The 21,111-nt window shown below is 41.4% G+C and overlaps 3 protein-coding genes and 2 non-coding genes across 6 annotated transcripts; 3 read left to right on the top strand and 2 right to left on the bottom strand.

Annotated features, from left to right (window-relative positions):
* The first annotated feature begins 899 nt into the window (after window positions 1-899).
* Window positions 900-971, top strand: Trnat-cgu. Its single transcript has one exon. It is a non-coding gene; the product is annotated as a tRNA-Thr (tRNA).
* Window positions 972-1,451: 480 nt separating this feature from the next.
* On the top strand, window positions 1,452-1,523 carry Trnat-cgu. Its single transcript has one exon. It is a non-coding gene; the product is annotated as a tRNA-Thr (tRNA).
* A 2,665-nt stretch (window positions 1,524-4,188) lies between these two features.
* LOC108140796 (BTB/POZ domain-containing protein KCTD12) lies at window positions 4,189-7,062 on the bottom strand. Its single transcript, XM_017263794.2, has one exon. The coding sequence runs from the start codon at window positions 6,878-6,880 to the stop codon at window positions 6,194-6,196; it is 687 nt and encodes a 228-aa protein (XP_017119283.1). The 5' UTR covers window positions 6,881-7,062; the 3' UTR covers window positions 4,189-6,193.
* A 4,680-nt stretch (window positions 7,063-11,742) lies between these two features.
* On the top strand, window positions 11,743-18,677 carry LOC108140406 (glutamate receptor ionotropic, kainate 2). 2 transcript variants are annotated; one of them, XM_017263121.2, is made up of 13 exons: window positions 11,743-12,012; window positions 12,248-12,411; window positions 12,938-13,544; window positions 13,761-13,918; window positions 14,400-14,621; window positions 14,696-14,902; window positions 16,266-16,350; window positions 16,598-16,874; window positions 16,950-17,151; window positions 17,200-17,422; window positions 17,481-17,596; window positions 17,959-18,105; window positions 18,417-18,677. In XM_017263121.2, exons 1-13 carry the CDS (start codon window positions 11,904-11,906, stop codon window positions 18,615-18,617), a joined length of 2,718 nt encoding a protein of 905 aa, XP_017118610.1. In that variant the 5' UTR covers window positions 11,743-11,903; the 3' UTR covers window positions 18,618-18,677. The 2 variants fall into 2 exon arrangements, with proteins under 2 accessions (XP_017118610.1, XP_017118611.1); XM_017263122.2 differs by lacking the exon at window positions 17,959-18,105 and adding an exon at window positions 17,658-17,807.
* On the bottom strand, window positions 15,389-15,883 carry LOC108140350 (protein Turandot X). Its single transcript, XM_017263043.1, has one exon. The coding sequence runs from the start codon at window positions 15,881-15,883 to the stop codon at window positions 15,389-15,391; it is 495 nt and encodes a 164-aa protein (XP_017118532.1).
* Window positions 18,678-21,111: the final 2,434 nt, after the last annotated feature.

Genomic DNA, 21,111 nt, shown 5'->3' with positions numbered 1-21,111 from the left:
ATTTCTGATAGGCCATTGACTCGATTTGTTTCTGTGTATCTCTGGCTGTGACTTGGCCAGTTCAATTTGTAACTAATAGAATTGTCACTCACATATCGCAAACATCTGTTGGATAGCGTTCTCCACTGCCATCCAATCCCATCCACCTAGGGTTGGGAAAAGGGCCCATCACTCACCGCAATTGTACTGTGTGACAAGTGAATTTGTCATTGGCTGCTCAAGTTGAAACAAAGCCAAGGCCGGACAACAGAAAATTGCTTGTATTTTTGTCGGGGAAAAGGCGTCTGAGGTCGGGGAGAATTTGAATTTATGTTAGGGTTGCAAAGGGAAATACTTTCATTTGGAGCTGCCACAAAGCATTTCCGGATTGTGGCACACACATAATGCAGAATGTGTGTAGGTATGTCCTTCTGACAATGAGTGATGCTTCTGTGAGCCTTGGTCAACACCAGGAGACATGGAAAACAAAAACAGTATGTGGCATCATGATGGATAGCCACATATCAACTGTGTAATGCATATTGCAATCACAAAATAGGCGGCTATTAGTTAATAGCCATTATCTGCGTGTTGCCTGAAATGATGGCATTTCAGCTGAAAACTTCTAAGGTTATTAGCTAATTGCTGACCTATCTTATCTTAAAATGCCACACTGATAGCATTTTCAGATACATCAATTGCTTTTTAAAGCGACCTTATGGGCTATGCAATTATATCTGAATTATTTATATATACCTATTATGAATTGCAGTTCTAGTTATTTTTTATTACTTGCATAGAAAATTAACAATTAATATCTTATCTTCTCACTGCGCAGGCGCTCCTTCGATGCTCTCTCGTTCCCTCTCTTGCACTCACGGCTTGTTTGGTATGGGCCCTTTGGCGGCCGCTTGCACATAGCCTCTTTAGCTCAGTGGTAGAGCGTTGGTCTCGTAAACCAAAGGCCGTGAGTTCAACCCTCACAGGAGGCAACACGGGAGTTAACTTTTTTTGTTTATAGAATTAACAAGCATTGTGAAAATATCATCAACAATTAAATTCTCGTTCACAGAAGTAACTTAATACTCAGTATAATTCACGTACGTTTTTACTCATCAACTTTTTTATAATGTTCACTGAAATTTATATTTTTAAAACTAGATTTGACGAAAAGTAAGATTTGTTCTTATATTTTCCACATTAGCATGATATTAATTTTCGGCAGCGCTAAAATATCAAACATGTGGAAACAAATCATTTCTGAACCGTATGTCATTTAAAAATGATTTTGCAGTCGTTGATCGTTTCGATAATAAAAATGAACAAAGTTATCTTCTGTTGCTTTCCGTTTCACTGTTTTGACAAACGATCTTACAACCCTCTCTCTTTCTCTCTCTCACGTTCTCGTTATCTCTGCCTTCGCCTCTCACAGCGTTATTTCCTATAAGGCATTTGGCGGCGCTCTTCACATCGCCTCTTTAGCTCAGTGGTAGAGCGTTGGTCTCGTAAACCAAAGGCCGTGAGTTCAACCCTCACAGGAGGCAACATTCGGCATGTTAGTATTTTTTTTTATGGTTAATATTTTTTATTTTATTTGTCCCTTTTTATTTTTTTAGTATGTTGACTTAGTGTTATACATATTTACAATCTCTGCAGGTACGCCATGGTCTTTCATTTTCCCGTCAAAGTCGAAAATTTCATCAAAAGAATAACTAGTTGTGCGTTGTGCTGCTTTTCTCAGGCCCAAGTGTTATTTTATGACTGCACTGGTCGCACGCGCACGTGTGGGCCTTTAAAACTAACGGCAATACGAGTTGTAAATAGGGTTTCGGGGCTTGTATGGTGAATGATGCGGTCATTAAGGCCATGTATCTGCGTGGGACGCTGGGCGGGCAAACATATGTGGACGTGCAATGATTATGTAAGGGTACATACTCACGAAACCCTCGACATTTGCGTTAGCTTCTCTGGCCTGTTTGTGCTTAAGCGATATTAGGGAAAATGTTGGCAACCCATAAAAAGCGGAAGTAAAAATAAATTTAAGCAAATTGCAAACATGACACACAACGCTTGACCACAAGCACGCTGAAAGTAATATTAATTACACTCATCTTTGTTCGAGTTTCATTTATTAATAAACCAATCATTCAGCGCTTTCAGATAAGCGTAAATCAATAATACTATTTAATGGCCACTGCTAATTTATATATTATGAACGTGGTTTATCTTTCCTCATAAAACTATCATGATAGTCCGGTTAATAGAAAAAGGATGACTTCCTTATATTTTTATATAATTATATAAATATTTATAGTTTTTAAGCTCAGGCATAATTATCTTGTTATTTAAATATTATACTACCTTAGATGAGATTTATCTCACGGTGTTGTACTTACCGATTTTTATGAACTATGGAATGTTTCGCAGAGCTATAAATATTTTTATGTATAACAATAGAACAATGTGGCGTTCAACGAAGAAAACGCAAGCTTTTCACCTCCGTTAAATTACCTTTATAAAGTACGCGCGTTAACCCAACCTGTGCTATGGTAATTAAGGTGTAAATTGGGCCCCGTTAAAGTATGCCACACTTTCTATTTGGCTCGGCAATAAAGGTAATTACGAACCGAGTTAAGCCTCAGAACCTCAAACTTTTGCCGTACTTTAACAAGCAGGATCCTTTACCGAGGACAGCTTTAAGCAATCTTGCCGCGACCTATGCTAAATTTATATTTATAAATTAATAAAGCACGCAGATGACACTTTTGTTGTATCGCCGCCAGCTGAGGACTGATGGCCAAGGGACCGCTTTTCTACTTGGCTTGGGACTAATTGAAAATGACAGGGTGCCAGTCTTTTGTTGCTGCCAGCGTCTGAGTACCGGGAAAATGTTAATCAAGGGGGCAACTTGGCTATGGCAAAATCAAATCAAGGTAATTTACCGTAAGAGACAAAAAGGCATCATTCCATTTCTCAGGTTCTGAAATTGACAACATATCCGCCCCTTTTTCCATTTCGTTCTGGTGGGTTATGTGAGTGCTTGAATTTGTATGTATTTAGAGAAAAACGTTCTCAAATTCTCCACATTCTCTTTATTTAAAAAACCTGTAAATACAATTTATCAATATATACTTCAAAGAAATAGAGCATTGCTTTTTAAAAGCTTTTTTTGTCAGTGTATCCGTGTTAAGTAAGCGAGACCAAGTATTTGGTCTGTAATTTATATGCGCACAGCAGATACCTAAATTCAGCGTGGAGTTGTTTGTTATCTTACCTCATTCTGGACCCGTAATTTGCATATTGTGTACATCTTGGGTTCGCAGAGTCAATAACCGCCCCCCTTCGCCCTTTACAAAGGCACATCACCCACACAGAGGCAACGAAATAGTCCTGGCCGTTGCTTTGTATGCAGGTGGCACGTCAGCTCATCTTGGGTTTTGTATTCTGGTCCCGCTTTTAGGCAGTGCATTTCCGATTGGCGCCAACTCTCGCTTGCCTTTTATTGGTATACCTTTCTGGCTGCGAAGCACACACTTCAACACGCAGAACACACACAAAGAGGGAAATTGCAAAAAACAAGAAAGCATTTTCCCTTTTAATTTCAGCATTTCTGCGAGTCCCCCATTTCAGTGATGTTATTGCTGTTTTTGTTTTTGCCAGGACCTTACAGGCCAGTAAAATGACTGTTGCCTGCTTTGAATTTAAACAAATGAGGAATTGTTGCTGCCGCTTTAATGGTTGCCTTCATTCATCTCCCTGACTTTCAGCTATTTATATACACTTTTGTTCCTGCCAACTTTTTTGAGGCTGATGTTTGTTCCATTCCCCAACAAAAGTTCAGTTTGCCATTGTTTGGCCTCTTATTTTTGTTGGCACGACTGGGTTGTTTGTTTTATTCTCAATGTATATTTGATTCCTTTATGATTGTGTTTGCATTTTTATTTATATTTGTTTAGCCGTCAATTTTAATGAGCTGTCGCGAGTTGGGACCTGGCAGTTCATAAATTTTATATGCCGCTATCAATTTCAGCGAATTCGGCGGGGGAAACCCATCATTTATTCATTGAATTTAATAACGCAGCACAAATTTTGTAGGCCACAGCCTATTAATTAGATGAGGTTAAGCAAAAAAATCCATCTACCCTGAAATTAGTTGTTGGAACTCACCTGCTCACCTGCTCACCTGCACCTCAATCAACTGGATCCTTATTTGGTTTCTTTAGTTTATTGTTTGGCTCTCGCTTCTCGCAAGTTATACCCCTTTACATACATATGCTTGCTTAGTCGCACTTTGATAGGCTATTTTAGCAGTTTTACTTGCGCTTCTCTAAATATATTTTAGATTTTGTTTTAGTTAATTTAAATTAGTTTCAGTTTAATTTAATTAATGATACAATACATTTCCGTCGCCTTGCCTCACAATTTGGATTCAATTACATATAATACTAAACATTTATAAGATACTTTCAATATCGACAATTGTTTTAATATATAATTAGGTATATATAGATATTGTATATATCGATTCATATTATCTGTGTAAGAGCCTTGAACTCACTGCGAGTCAGGAGTCAGTATATAATGGAGCTTAATAGTTTTTCATGCAAGTTACCACGTGATTGCTGATGATTACACACGCAACGCGTCCTTTTACACACGGTTTAAAGAATTTATAGTTTTATACAATTTGTTCGTATATTTCATGAGTTTTTTGTTTCAATGTTGCGCATCGGCATTTTATTTAAGATTTCCGCCCAAGCGCTTCGTTTTATAAATTTTGCTTCATGTGAACATGAATTCAACAGCAAGCCTGCGGAAATGTCGAAAATGCGAAGCGAGATATGTCAGCGAAAAACATTTTCATGAATCCGCTCTCAATGTGGATAAAATCAATAAAATCAGAGGGGTTTCAAACGTTCAGCAAATTTAGTTTCGTATGTGTCGTTTTCCCATCTTAGTCCTTGTAAGTTACAGGAAGTCCTTGTGACCATTTGGTTTTTGGCATTTCTCATAATAGTTTACATATAAATCAAATAATGTGTGGTAAATGATGATTGCTTTCTTGGATTGGCAAAGAAATCTGCCAGCTGTTTTTTTTAACTGGACTATTTAATTATTTCCAATTGGTCGCTCTCAAAAATTACCAAACCAAAAGTGACTTTAAGTCCGGCCATTTATGTGAAAATCGGAAACGATTTAAGTGTTATTGCAAAAGGGCATGTCTTGTGACAGCCGTTGTTTGGTTTGTATAGCAAATGTACTTCTAATATCGATTTGCTTTTGAGTTTTATGGATTGCAGGCTGGCTTTCGGCTAAGGACAATATATATTTTTTGGGCCATATGTTGTTCGCCGTTCTCCTATTTCGCTATTTGTATATTTTTTACTTTAAGTTCCGACTTTTATTAGGCTAATAAAACTTTAGATTTACCATTTGGTTGAGTTTGCTTGTTTGTGGTTCTGTTGCTACAATATTTCGTTAGTTTCAAAGAGTAACCCGTATTTCAAATTGTTCAGTGTGATTTGAGTGTGATTGATTGACCACAAATACGTTTATCCAGCTGGCGAGGTCATCTCTCTGTTGCTCCTGCCTCTTTTGAAATTATTTCATTGATGCTGATGCTAATGCTAATGCTGTTGCTGAATCTGATCTGTTTTATTTTTTCTTCTCATCTTGTTTACACTACACTGCATCAACAAAAGTTGGGTCTAATAAAATGTTCGCTTTGTTTTTGTTATCTGCACTTGCCAAATTGTTTTCGTTTGTTGTCGGCCAGTAAATCCCAATTCGTTTTTATTCATCAAGGAGTCTGGATGGGGCCACCCTGATTTATAGATTAGTGCGTAAATCAAGGTATTAAATTAGCAAAAGAGAGAATTTAAATTAACAGCTGCCTACACTTCCTCATTTAGTTATCTATGTCAACAATATTCTATACTTTAGTGTGGATTGTTAGTTCAATTGTACATTTGAAATGTTCCCATTTGTATATCAAGAGGTGGGTTGAAACTCAAACCAATGTGCGGCCTTCAGATCGTTCCCATTAATGAAGGTTAATCTCCAGAATGGAGCTCTTGGAATACTGATGGGTCTGGCGAGGGAGGTTTCCCTGCTGTCATGTCTCACGAGCCCGCACAAACGAAATATAACAATACAGAGCTGGATTGGGTGGGGTGTTTTCGAGTGTCATCCTGCCAGTCCACCAAGTAGTCGCTTAGTCCCGGATGAAGACGAACTCGTTGTAGTGGTTCCAGCGGTTCTCCTCGGTGTCCACACCCGGCTTAGGTTCCGCTGCCGAACCGGCGGTGCCCGATCCGCAGCTGCCGGCCATGCGGTAGCCATGGTCGTGCAGATTGTCGAAGGCCTGCTCGATGTAGCAGTGCTTTAGGAAGAACCGCGAGGTGTACCGATCGGTGCCGCCGTGGTCGGGATCCCGCGACTCGTTCAGCGTGTCGCCGAAGACCTCGCGGCACTGGGCCACGCGGCCGCAGACCAGGATGCGCGACAGCTTCCGGAACTTAACGTCGGCCAGGCCGTCCTTGCCGAACTGGAAGCTGCCGCGGTAGCCGATGGTGATGCAGCCGGGCGGCCGGGCGTCCCGCTCGCCGCGGATGCACTCGAGCATGGCCGCCAGCTTAAAGTGCTCCGCCTCGCGCAGCAGCCGCTGGCGCTCACGGAAGCCCTCGGGCAGGTGCAGCGCCTTGTCGCGCAGGAAGTCCAGGATGTAGCGGAAGAGGACGCCGTCGCGGTCCAGGAAGTAGCGGCCCTTGCTGTCCTTGGCCAGCGAGTCGCGGCCCTCGCCGAAGAGCTCGGCCAGCAGCGTGGTCTTGTCCTGCAGCAAAGTGGCCAGTGTGGTCGTGTAGCTCACGCCGCCGACGTTTAGCTCGACGATTTCGGGCATGGTGCTGCGGGCTTTCGGTTTGCGGATCAGTAATGGCCAATTAATCTACACACATATGGCCCAGCACACGGACACTCGCGAACTGACTGCAATCACTGGGGCAAACACTTTCTGGCTTTGTTTACAGCTTCTCCAATGGGGGACTTTTGCTATCCGCCAAACGCGTCCGCACTCGTTCAGGTCTCGTGTCGAACTGACGGGGCTCCTGGTCTGGCCTGGCCAAAACCAACAGCAAAAGCAAAACGCTTTTCACTCGCCCGTTGGTGTACTTTCGTGTGTATTCATTGGGGAAGGAGAGAGTTGTGGAGCTCTCTTCTCGCCTGCGCACTCGCCGCCTGTGTTATGATATTGGATATTATTGTTTAACAAGTGGTTAAATTTCAAAAATGTGCACGGATACTTCTGGCATATGCGCTCGAAGGGTTGGCCCGCCCGCATGTTATTAATTTGACGAGGGTCCGCAGTGCGTATGCTTAATGGCCGATATGCTGGATTACTCGGTGCCAAACTGTTGTTTAATGTCAGTGATGCTGCTTAAATTGTGCTCGAGCATTAGCATTCAGCTGGCGTAAAGTGTGCTCATTTTGGGGCGACTTTCACCCGGACAAAGTTCGCCGCCATATCATAACAAATTATGGCACATGGCATACTTTAAGGCGTCGCACATACTTTGTGCCTCGGCATGCCAACTATCCTGGTTTATTTTTCATGGCAAGACGGAGGGGGGCAGCAAAGATGGCTCAATGTTGCGAGTGGCAACAGGCGCTGACAATTTGACACCGTGACACTGACATTAACATGGCACAGCAGGCAGCGAAGGCAGCGCAGGCAGCGCCCTGCGAATGCAACTGGTTGGGCTGCCATGGCCAGTTTTGGCCTCTTTGGCCTCGTGCCAAATGGGCCAATATTCGCTTGGCTAGGGCCAAACAGCAGACTGCCTGGCTGCCAGGCTCACCTGTTTGCTGTTGCCGTCGCCTTCGCCCTGTTAACATTTCACGGAATGTCCTGCCTGCTCCCATGCGTGCCACTCGCTGCAATTGAATCAACAACAGCGGGCAATAACGAATTCGCAGCTCGCTGGCCCACTCCCCACTCTCCGACCTCCACCCTCTACTCAGCACCGCTGTGTTAGCCCTTTGACACGGCCGAGAAGAGCTGGAGATACACACAAAAACAGGCGGAGAAAAACAATAATCTGTGATTTCCTCAAATATATATAGGTAAAAACATATAAGGTAAATACTGGTATGTGAAACGACACACTTTGTAATATTCGTTATTCAAGATTTTTCGATACTAAATGTTTGATTTTCAAATTAAGTAAATAAATAAACATACTTATGTTATCATCAATGTACTGCAAATTTTTGGAGCTAATTTACTTCCAAAATTTGTTATATAAGTTATATAAGTTGGAAATATATTATTAAAAGATATTTAAAGCGGTGACTGAAAGTAAACTTCATTTTTGTTTCTTTTAACTAAAAATCAACCACTTATTATTGCCGCAAAATCTATAGAATTTTACCATTTGATTGATATTAATATAATCATTTCAAATTCGTAATGATCATGTTGTTTTTGTTGATAATGCTATTACGAAATCCAACACAAAGTAATTCTTATTTGAGGTTTTTTAAATTTCTCAGAAAGCAATTATTATTTGTAAGGTAAACAAATTACAGCTTACTAATCTACTAGAAATATTACTCTATTTAAAATCAAAGTTTAGATTATTTCAAAAAAAGTTTTTCTCTGTGCAGACGCCAATACCCGTTTGCTTACTCCACTCATTTCCGTTTCCGGTTGCGGCTGCTGCGGTCTCCCTTCCTCTCCTCCTCCGAATACGGGAGCATTTATACCACTCACACTATCTGGCTAATGCTGCTGCTCCTTATCAGGATGGTCGCCTACCCTTCAAAGTATTCGCGGCCATGAATCGCGGTTTTTGGCACGCATTAAGATGGCGCAACACTTTACGCGCCATTACGCGCTGCCTGCATGTGTGTGTGTGTGTAAGTGTGCATCTGTGTGTGACACTCTGTGGGCGGAGGTGTGATGGCTCTGCTCTCTTGTGGCTTCCGTGGCTGCGTTACATTCCGTTTCTGGCCATGCCGTTAACGGTCCTTGTTTGTCTGGCTGACTGGAGCGATTCAAATTGATTTTGTCTGGCTGCCTTTGCACACACTCACACACACAAGCCCACATTGCATTACTGTGTGTATCTGTGTGTGGCGCTGGGTTTATCTATGTGCCGGAGCACTTTGTTTCGACAACGCGCCAAATTGTTGACTAAGCCAAAAGCAGTTTGCACGCTATTTCTGGTTTGTTTGCCTGTTTACCTTTCCGGACTGTCAGCTCCTCAGAGCGGTAAGATGGGTTCTAACGACTGTTTTGATAAGCCGCCTAAGCCATAAGGCCCGAAAAGAAGCCCTTCCCGCCATCACCTCGTTGAAACCATTTAGGGGTACAAAAATAAACTCTAGCACTTCAAGGCCTTCCTGTGTCAATCAAATTTCCAGTGCATATTGTGCATTTGATTTGCCTGGATAAATTTTGGCACACAGGCATTGGCTGCACAAACAAAATTGACATGCCCCAGAATGCAAAACATTTGACGTCAAATCAGCAATAGCTTCAATCAACAACAATAAAAACCTTTCAAGCCACTGCCCCCAATGAAATTCGGATTTAAGCCAATAATCGCATCAGGAAAATAACATACTAGCTTAAGGTCAACAGCAGATATGAAAATAGAAAATCTAGTTCACATAATAAGGCTTAAAAAAGATTTAAGTTATGATGTATCTTTGTTAAGAGCATCAATTTAAGTAAACAAATCTGATGAAGATTTAAAGATTTAAGCTATTGTCTTTCATATATTTCGAATTAAAGTTCAGTTTGCGATGGATTTGCGAAAGAACCGCACTAATTGCCACCAAGGACCCAAACCGCGCACTTATGCAAATGCACGCAGTGCTCGTGCGGTTAAGAGAGCCTGTGGATATGGGTACTGGTAGGAGTGTGCATAATGCCAGCGATTTTCCAGCTTAGAATGCATGCCCAGGCACGCGGCGAGTGCCAGCATGCGTATGCTTAAGATACATTGACGCCGGCACACGGTTATGTAAAGCAAATGCCAGCGCATACCTGCTGGGCAATTTAACACCACACACATGTGAGTAACAGTTGCCTTTAAAATACGCTTTCTGAGACTTTATGACACTATTCAAACTTTGTTCCTCCCAAAGTTAAATTTTGGAAACGACTGAACACAAAACTTTAAAATTAATTTATAACCAGTTGAGCAAAACTATTCTTATATATAAAGTGTACTTTTTTCGTGTTTTGGTATTAAAAATTAATTAAATGTTTACATGTTGAACAATGTTAGTTAGATCCAAAAACATAAAAATCCGTCGAATCAAGACTAGATAAATATTAATTAATTTGCCCAGAAATAATTATCAGAAAATGTTGTTTGTTATATTTGTATATTTTTTCATTTGCATATATTTGTATATTTTGCTTTCTAAATAATGTATACAAGACTTCACTTAAATTTTCTGCTATTACAAAAAAAATCAAAAATATCTGAAATAAAAAGTGGTAAAAATTTCTCCTTGACTTGAGTGAATAAGTTAGCTGAAGTTTGAGTTGGTAAGCGATCGGGGATTTCCAGGGACTTGCAGGCGGGACTTAAAGTCGTTAATTTTAAATGTGCAGCTCGGCGATAGCGGCATCCTGGGCAGCGGTTGACAGGTGCCTGCTGTTGACGTACACGTTGATTTTATTCACTGCCGACAGCAACAGTTGCTGCTAGCGAACACACCCGACCACGCCCCTCAATGCGCTCTCCGCCCAGCACCGCCCCACCCCGCCCCGTCCCTTTCCGCATCCTTGCTTGAACGCCCCTCGTCGGCATTGTGTGTGAAGGACTTGCCCGAAAGTGGGAAACACAAAAACCTTCCGGCGTGGCTGCCGGGCTCTATGGGCGTGTGTACGCAAGAGTTACTTTTTGTAGCAATTTTTACATTTCAGCCCTGCCATCATTATTAAAAATAAGAGATGCTCGGCGGGCCCGGCCTTGCTTTGCATGCTCTAAATGGATTATTCAAAGCCTGGCCCATAAATCGTGCTGGGCCTTCGAAAATCCACAAGTGGGGCGCATGTCTTTGGCCAGATGGCGGTACCACCAAGCCACCGCCAACTGTCCAAGTGAAATGCAATGAATTTGCTTACAGCCATAGGGACAGACCCCCATTTGTTCTGGTTCGCTTTCCTTTTCTGCACTTATCGATGCTTGTTGCACGTCCGTGGGAACTCAACAATTTCGGGGTAGAAAGCTGTTTTCAATCTCTCGCCCCCTTTCGCTAGCCAGTGCATTTGGCTATTTTCGTTTCGTTTTCGCCTTGTTTATTTATGTTTCTTGCCACACTTGCCCATTCAGTCGGATATCTCACATTCAGGGTCCAGTTCCATTAGCCGTTGAATTGTATGCTGTGCACGTTTTGTTGCTGCAACGAATTTTTTTTCAAGCATGAGCACAGTCGCACTTTTTTCCGGTATCCATTTCAGGGTGCCGTGTTAAATTGGCCCTAAAAAGGTGGAGCTTATCTAATTAATCTGGCTTCCAGGCGCTCGAACACTTGGCTAAAATTGAGCTGTAGGCAAAGCTGAAGCTGAAGTGTGATTCAATTAGCAAAAGTTGAGGAAAACTTTTGTTGGCAGGCCAAGTACTTTCATTCATAAAACCTTTAAGTGCCTAAAAATACTTGTGGCGAATTTATCAGCTGATGCGGCATCAACAGCAGATTGCTGTTGGTCGTATTTTTGTGCTTTTAGCCACTTTTGTTCGCTTACCCGGTCGCGGCGTACAGCCTGCAGATAAATGCAAATTTAGTTCGGCCAACAATCGCGCAATTAATTGGAAATAATTGCTGAATTCAAAGCGAAGGCAACCGGATAAAATATTTACGAAATTTTGATTACATTTCGCGGCGGCAACAAAGGCATTTGAGAGATGCAATCGAGGAGAATAATTTCAGGGGAAGCGAGTTTTCCACTCGGCTTCATCCTAACGAGTTTGCTATTGGTTTTATTCGAGTGCCATGGAGAGAGGACAAATGTGGGTGAGCAAAGTGCACTTTTTGTTCGCGTTACATAAGCAGGAATTTGCAGCGCAGTATGCAAATGTGTCATGTATTTTTATGCCGCATACGCACCGTTTGCCTATGGCGATGGCGATGACGACGGCGATGGCGACGGCGACGGCGAATTCGCGAAATAAAAATATAAACAGAACCCGCTAAGCAAAACAAAGAGCGAAAAAAGTGTCACTCTCTCTGAACTAGCTTCTGTCTGCAGGTCTTGTCTACGAGAATACCGAACCGGATCTCGAGAAGATCTTTCACCTGGCCATCAGCAAGGCGAACGAGGAGAACGAGGATCTGCAGCTGCACGGCGTGTCCGTCACCATTGAGCCGGGAAACTCCTTCGAGACCTCCAAGAAGCTCTGCAAAATGTTGAAAGTGGGTTGGATTCCTTACAGCTACTAAATGCTCACTTAGAAAAACATAGAAACGATCAGAATTTAGATTAAGTGCGATAGAGTATTTTTAAATCATAAAAGTCATAGTTTAAATCACGGAACTAAGCAAAGAGGACATTTTATCTATGATTTTGCATTGAATTCTTATGGAATTTATTGTTAATGTAAAAATTTTTCACATTAAAAGCATTGGTTAACATTTGCATAGGGCAATCTTTTTTAGTAATTCATGTTATGAAATTTGGAGTTTAATTTTTCAACAAAGTGATATTTGTTAATTGACTTATATAATACAATTTATTATAGACTTTCTCTGTCTCATCCGTTATTAACTCATTATTAGGGAAAAATGAATTGAAAATAATTTGCTATTAACAATTTATATATAGCTTATTAGCAAAACCACTTCAGTCTTAATAGGACACTTTTGACAATAACTGCCCCAAAGCGTAACTATGCCTAGTTTTTTGCGTGTTTCAATATCATTAATTTTCACTTATACTCAGCAAAATCTGGTGGCCGTGTTTGGGCCCACATCGAACCTGGCTGCCCGTCACGCAATGAGCATCTGCGACGCCAAGGAGCTGCCCTTTCTGGACACGCGCTGGGACTTTGAGGCTCAGCTGCCGACCATCAATCTGCACCCCCATCCGGCAGTTTTGGGCGAGGCCCTGCGGGACATGGTGGCGGCGCTGGGCTGGGAAAGCTTCACCATCATCTACGAGTCGGGCGAGTACTTGGCCACCGTGCGGGAGCTGCTGCAGATGTACGGCACAGCCGGACCCACGATCACGGTGCGGCGGTACGAGCTCGATCTGAACGGAAACTACCGCAATGTGCTGCGGCGTATACGCAACGCGGATGACTTCTCGTTCGTGGTGGTGGGCTCGATGGCCACGCTGCCGGAGTTCTTCAAGCAGGCCCAGCAGGTGGGTCTGGTGACCAGCGACTACCGCTACATCGTCGGCAACCTGGACTGGCACACCATGGACCTGGAGCCGTACCAGCACGCCGGGACCAACATCACCGGTCTGCGCCTGGTGTCGCCCGAGAACGAACAGGTGCAGGAGGTGGCCAAGGCGCTGTACGAGAGCGAGGAACCCTTCCAGAACGGTAAATCATGAAAAACGGAGTGACAGTCGTCCCACCTGCAAGTGTCGTGGTGCCTAGATCCCATGGCATGGATCTAGACAATTTATGCAAATCCGAAAGCCATTCGCATGAGTGAATTTAAATAATTGAATTTCATGTTCATGGCCCCGCAGCGACTGGTGGGGCAAACGGAAATGATAAATGACATTATCCCTTATGGCTCTCACTCGCCCACAGTGTCGTGCCCCCTGACCAACAGCATGGCCCTGGTCTACGACGGCGTTCAGCTGCTGGCCGAGACCTACAAGCACGTGAACTTCCGGCCCGTGGCCCTCAGCTGTGCTGATGACAGCGCCTGGGACAAGGGCTACACTCTCGTCAACTACATGAAGTCGGTGAGTGGGCAATGCACAGCGAGAAACTTTCGTTTATATCAATTGTCATTTTTTAATTACAAAAAAATATATGGTTATTATATAGTATGTACAACTGGTATATCTATTCTATTTCTTGCCTTTTGAAAATAACTGTTCTAAAAATGCTTATCTACAATAAGTTGTTAAACACCAAGCATGAACTTCTTAGCATTCCTTTCATCATATCAGGATAATTATATTCAGAATTTAGTGTTTTTTTCCTCCAACAAAAAGTCGTTTAAAACAACTTTTAACTTAACAAAGAAACATTTTTTTTAATATAATATTTTTACTGCCGTTATTATTCTTTTTATCTTTTTTAGTTTCATTAATTTTTTATTCATACATGAAAAACATGTTGTCTCTTAATTTTGAAAACCATAACATCTGATATTGATTTTTTCTCTGTATGGATAACTGGCTGATTCTGAATAACTCATGCACGAGTCTCGCTCCACAGCTAACGCTGAGTGGCCTCACGGGTCCCATTCGCTTTGACTACGAGGGACTGCGCACGGATTTCGAGCTGGAAGTCATCGAGCTGGCCGTTTCGGGGATGCAGAAAATTGGCCAATGGAGCGCCGAGGATGGCTTTGAGGAGAATCGCCCAGCTCCGGCGCACTCCTTGGAGCCGGATATGCGTTCGCTGGTGAACAAAAGCTTCGTCGTCATCACGGCCATTGTGAGTGGGTAAACTTTAGGGGTTAAACTTCGACCTTGAAATTCCTTTTTCGTTTTTGTAACCCCCAATCGCAGAGTGAGCCCTATGGCATGCTCAAAGAGACCTCCGAGAAGCTGGAGGGCAACGATCAGTTCGAGGGCTTTGGCATCGAGCTAATAGACGAGCTGTCCAAAAAGCTGGGCTTCACCTACACGTGGCGCCTCCAGGTGGACAACAAGTATGGCGGAATTGACCCCAAAACGGGCGAATGGAATGGCATGCTGCGCGAGATAATGGACAGTGTGAGTTTTGGGCAGTTTGGGGAAAGGTAGGGGACCACCACACCAGGACATAAATCTAATCGACATCCGTTGCCCTGCGGCCATTTAAATCAGTAGACTTATCCTTTGTGCGCCCTGTGTGCAAATTGATTTACTTTGAATGGCCATAAGTGCTGTCATCATCGTTTACGTAATAGTTAATGCTGCCGTAAATGGCAGATTATTTGCAGCGACTACAATTGACCCAAATTAACAAGTTTTTTACTTAACCATTGAATTTTTCTCTTTTTGGCCACGAGTTTAATATTACTTAACTTTTCAAAACGTTAACTCCAAAGTAAATTTATACTTGTTTTACAATATTATTATGTTGAAATATTAAGTAGAGAAAAATAATGTAATTTTTAACAATTTCAATTTTTATCAAAATTTCAATTTTGAATCAATTCCAAAAAATGGAAATATATTAATACAAATTTTTTTTCCGGCTAGCCGTTAAAGTTTTTTTTAATCTTTAGAATGTTTTTCTTTGTTTAGTGTTCGCAGTTGGCTACCATTTTCATTAATGTTTTGAAACCGAAATGGTAGTTCGGTTGAATTGGTGCCACGTCTTTTCTCATTTTCCTTCTTTTTATTAAACAAAGATCCAACATATCGAAACCCGACTCTGCCTAAAAAATTTACAAATATAGATCCAATTACTCCGCCCTGTGGCGGTACTCCATAGATCAAAACTTTGCGGTACTTATCGTATTCTCTGATGAACCTCTCAAATTGTTGCTTATCGGCATTGGTTACAGGAACATCATTGGGGTAGCGACGATAAAAGGCGACCAGCTCCGAAAGGTGTTCTTCCCTAGTTGGGTTATTAACAGAGGAATTATGAAAGATGACCAGTATTAAACGTCTATTGGCCTCATATTGTGAGCCGTTTATTTCAGCATTTGCTGAACAAATGAAGCTTACAATCACGGTTAGCAGACTGCTAAAGTAAACCCTCATAGCTTGTACGGATGATAGGAATACCCTATCTATTATTGTTTCTAGAATCTATAATATATACACCTGCAATGGTGTATTGTGTGATTTTAATCTATTTAATTCCCGTTTCCATAAAAACATCTGATGACTGACATGACGCATAACATTCGACTTTATGGAAACTTTAAAATTTAAATTATAAAGCATAATAGAAAAACGTATTTTTTCATGGTCATGGTGTGTGCGCTTTGTAAATTGAAAAATTCATAATTCATATATAGCTCTGTTAGAACGCTTGATTGGGCGTATGCACACTATTTACAAATGCATTTAAATTTCTATTAATAAATGCATGAGTTCGTTCATGCAGAGAGCCATACAATAATCTTTCATATTTAATTAGCGCGCTGACATGGGCATTACGGACCTGACCATGACTTCGGAGCGGGAGAGTGGCGTGGACTTCACCATACCCTTCATGAGCCTGGGTAAGAGCATTAATTAAGGTACAAATATATTTAAATAAGGTACAACACAAAATGGCAAACAAAATAATCGGTATTAGTGAACTTATTATTTGATATATATATAATTTGAAACACGGTCAAAAGGTTGATTTAAAAAAAACTAATGCTAGCCATTATATGATATTAGGCATCTGATTAAGTCAACTGGTTTTTAAATATGTATATTTTCCTTTTCATGTGACTACTTTAAGTCTGATTACAATTGCAGGAATCGGCATTCTGTTCCGCAAGCCGATGAAGGAGCCACCAAAGCTCTTCTCCTTCATGTCGCCGTTTTCAGGGGAAGTCTGGCTGTGGCTGGGTCTGGCCTACATGGGCGTATCGATCAGCATGTTCGTCCTGGGTCGCCTTTCGCCGGCGGAGTGGGACAATCCGTATCCCTGCATCGAGGAGCCCACGGAGCTGGAGAATCAGTTTAGCTTCGCCAACTGCCTATGGTTTTCCATAGGCGCTCTGCTTCAGCAGGGATCTGAACTGGCTCCCAAGTGAGGATTACCTGCTTTTCACATATAATTTATATTTAACATTGAAGTAAACCAAACGCATTGTGTTTATTGCAGGGCTTACTCAACTCGAGCCGTGGCCGCATCCTGGTGGTTCTTCACATTGATTCTGGTCTCCTCCTACACGGCCAATCTGGCTGCCTTTCTCACCGTGGAGTCCCTGGTGACACCCATCAATGATGCCGATGATTTATCGAAGAACAAGGGCGGTGTGAACTATGGCGCCAAAATTGGGGGTGCTACTTTCAACTTTTTTAAGGTGAGATGAAGTGTGTAAGAATTAAATTCATTTGTTTGTATTTTTTAGGAATCCAACTATCCCACCTACCAGCGGATGTACGAATTCATGAGGGACAATCCTCAGTACATGACCAACACCAACCAGGAGGGCGTGGATCGTGTGGAGAATACCAACTACGCCTTTCTGATGGAGTCCACCACCATAGAGTACATCACAGAGCGTCGGTGTACGCTCACCCAGGTGGGAGCGCTGCTGGACGAGAAGGGCTATGGCATAGCCATGAGGAAGAGTACAAAGAAGGCCACTTCGGTGATTTCCAAGCAGATCCTAACCGAGATCCCTTTCAGACTGGCCGTACAGGGACACACTCAGCCAGGCAGTGCTGGAGATGCAGGAACAGGGCCTGCTGACCAAGATGAAGACCAAGTGGTGGAAGGAGAAGCGCGGCGGGGGAGCCTGTTCGGTAAGTTACCAATCTCCCAATCTCAATCTCTAGCAGCTCGTGCATGTGTGGGTGTGTGCAGGATTCGGACGAGGACTCTGGTGCCGTGGCCCTGGAGATTAGCAATTTGGGCGGCGTTTTCCTGGTGATGGGCGTGGGCTCCTTCTTCGGCATATTTGTCTCCCTGCTCGAGATGGTGCTGGGCGTTAAGGAGCGCAGTGATGAGAACCAGGTATCCGCCAGGACATTATCCATACCCCGCCTTACGATCCGACTAGCTGCTGGCCTGCCCTCAATGCACAGACACAGACACACACACACCCGAAAACCTGCACTGTGAATTGCTTGCCGTGACATCTCCGACATCCTTCGACATCCCGCAGGAAGCTGCCGACTCGGATGCCTCCTCGCTGGGCTTTGCCAATTTGGGCGGCGTCTACCTGGTCATGTTCGTGGGCAGCTGCTTTGGCAGCGTTTACGGCCTGGTTAACTGCGTGGTCAGCGTCTATTTGAGTGCGCGGGAAAACAAGGTAACGCGGGTGGCGCTCTATAAATATTCTTATAATCACCTGTGTCGCGACTAAAAATGGCGGTTTAAAGGTCGCCCTAATCTGAATAACGGATTCGTTTCATTAGCTCCCCAATACGACAGCTCGGAGCCAGAAATACGTTCCCAGCCTATTCAACTAAGTCATCTTTAATATTTCATTTTTATAATCTCATAATACCCAATCTAACACGGTTTATATTCATGAATGCTTTAATAGATACCGCCTGCATGTTAGTTTCTCCTCTTTGCCCACATATATTTGCCTTATTAATGTTGTAATCATACCGCCAGGTGAATTTCAAAACCGAACTTCTAGACGAGCTTCGCTTTATAATACAATGCTCGGGAAATACCAAAGCAGTCAAGTACCCAAAGAACTCTTCGCGATCTAATGCCAGTTCGAAATCAAAGGGCTCTTCCATGTCCGTGGATTCGTTGCCGGAGGATCCCTCAGAAGCGGCATCTGGCAAGCATAATAATGCTAAAAAGTAATGGACGTTTACTTCTTTTGTAGGCCTACAAAAACTTACTGAATATCGAAAGCCACCCCTTTACAAGTGTAAAATAAAAGAATTAGTAAAGAATAATATAATTATATTTTGTTGACTAAATGGATGTGCCTTACTACGAAGGGTATCATTGGAAGTTTTTAATTTAGTTGTGTTTTCTTTTTTATTTAAGTCTTCGAACTCGAAAGCGAAATGATTAAATGAAAAATGTATATATTATAAAGATAAGCATTTAAGCTGATTACTTAGAAAAATATATACTATGGGTTATTTTATCAACGCATGCTTTGTTATCAGAAAATTAATGTGCTATAAATAAAACTCAAGCAGGAAATATATACTTCCACATTCACAATTTGGAATCCGTGGCATTCCTATCGTTCCTATGGCAGCTTTATTAAATTCATTTTATAATATTCTGATTGTTTCTATGTTAACCAATCCCGCTCGTCCCGATTTAAAAAACTACTTGCAATAGAAAGACACCTTTTGGGAATGTTTTAAGCAGAAGCTTAAAAATGAGAGATAAGTTTGCGTTGCAATTTTCTGACTGAAATTATTATAACCTCTGCAAGGGTATACAAATTTTCGAGCTTTTATGAAATGTAATAACGTAAATGTAATGTAAAATAGTCTCGAAAAAGACACCATTAGCAATGCCACAGCTAGAGGTCGCTAGCAGTTGTGTAAAATTGATGTAGAATAATAAAGGCAAACAATTGTGGGCGTCTCTCTGCCATTTGTGAAATTCCAGGGTCGCAATTTAAAAAAAAATTAAGGGGTTATCTTTAATTGTTTTTTTTTTCATTAAAAATCCTGTATATTTTTGAACATACACAACATATGTAAATGTCTTCGAATGAATTGCACTCCAATGCCATCTTTTTAAATGAAAACTTTTTTTTTTTAAATTAAATATGTTTATTCACTTTTTGTCTTCGTTTCTTTAATTAATCATTTCATGTAAAAGGCAAATATTAATAATATGTAGTAAGAAAAGAAGAGGCTATTGGGTACATCCGATAGAGAGCGCAGTGAACGGTAAGGCGGAAATGAAACAACAGTTTATATCCTTTTGCATATCAATGTATTTATGGATTTCCTCATATTATTGAGTGTCTTGACACATATTTTTACTTATACATCCAATATAATGGTAACTTTCCTTGCGGAAACACATTTAATGCTTTTTGTTAGACACTGAGATGTTGAAAAGGTAAAATTGTACGAAGTTTTTTGTTTGTAGGAATACCGACCGTTCATGTTTCCTCATGTGGATCTGTATTTATAAGTACGGCTACACGTGTATATGTTGTTTATCGTGTATAAGTTGTATAATAATACGAATACCATTACCATATATAACTATTGGGTTTATGTATGCCTCCGTAGGTATACAGTAATATTGCCCCAACTGTTCCATTGTGTATTCTATATTGCAATAAGTTTGTATTTGCCACATTCACACACTTACATGCACACATTTGTTAATTTATTTTGATTAAACTTCAAAACTTTAATACCTGATCATTACATTTTAGTTTTAGTTAGTTTAGCTATAATTGCATAGTTGTATATTATCTGTTTTTGTGTTATATGTTTTGTTTCATTTATATCCCATCTTTATATGTAAATTGCGACAAACATTTTTCAAATTCAAATTTAATGCTCAACATTTAACTACGTAAACAACAGAACTCATCGCTTAGTCTTAAAAATTTAAATTAATTTTCATTAATTCACTTTATAATATGGATTTGGATAATTTATTTACTTCTCCAACATTCAATTATCTATTTTGATTTATTTATGATGAGTGTTATTCCGCTGATGCAGTTTCATTTTTGTTGTTGTTGAAAGGCTATCTGGTAATGATAGCTATGTGTGTCTATGTGATATAAAACGCTGGGGAGGTAGGCAGATAAATAATATATAGCTTAAAGCGTTCGGAAATATTGGTGGGACGCCAAGTAAGTGTTAGTGGAAAATTAACCGGCAATTGAAAGCCGTGAAGCGTTCAATAGACAGGCAAACAATTGTTGGACTAATTTATGCACTCAATTGCACTTTCATTGATAGCTGCGGCTATCCAAAACCTGTTTCTGATTTGCTTATGTACAGATAAGTATGCACTGCCAGTGTTATCCTTTGTGTATCGGTGGGTGTGTCGGTAGAGTTATAGCAGTAGAAAGGGTCCTGTCATTTCTGCCATTTTCGTTCCCCGGTGTTTAAGTGTGCAGTAAATAAAATAGAGTTTCTATCGAAACTAACATAAACGGAAATTGTGGGCTTCTAGCTCATGTAAAAAGTTGTAAGCTCGTCTAGGTTTTCCTTTGGTCTTTTGTATTTGAGTGAATGCAGTTGAGGTATTGCAAAGCTGTATGTTCAACAACAAATACATGAATAACATACATCTTAGCAGAACTTATGAAATACGCATTTTGATTTCGGCTTGTTTGCGCGTAGTAGAGGACTTA

This window comes from Drosophila elegans, unplaced genomic scaffold, assembly GCF_018152505.1.
Source record: "Drosophila elegans isolate 14027-0461.03 unplaced genomic scaffold, ASM1815250v1 contig_476, whole genome shotgun sequence".
NCBI lineage: Eukaryota > Metazoa > Arthropoda > Insecta > Diptera > Drosophilidae > Drosophila > Drosophila elegans.
This window is presented reverse-complemented; position numbering and strand designations above follow the sequence as displayed.

Excerpts from the sequence above, each read along its gene's own strand:
- LOC108140796 (XM_017263794.2), bottom strand. The coding sequence starts at position 6,880 with ATGCCCGAAATCGTCGAGCTAAACGTCGGCGGCGTGAGCTACACGACC.
- LOC108140406 (XM_017263122.2), top strand. The coding sequence starts at position 11,904 with ATGCAATCGAGGAGAATAATTTCAGGGGAAGCGAGTTTTCCACTCGGC. Across the intron at positions 13,919-14,399 it reads TCGTCAACTACATGAAGTCG|CTAACGCTGAGTGGCCTCAC; the intron begins GTGAGTGGGCAA and ends CTCGCTCCACAG. Across the intron at positions 14,903-16,265 it reads TGCGCGAGATAATGGACAGT|CGCGCTGACATGGGCATTAC; the intron begins GTGAGTTTTGGG and ends ATATTTAATTAG.
- LOC108140350 (XM_017263043.1), bottom strand. The coding sequence starts at position 15,883 with ATGAGGGTTTACTTTAGCAGTCTGCTAACCGTGATTGTAAGCTTCATT.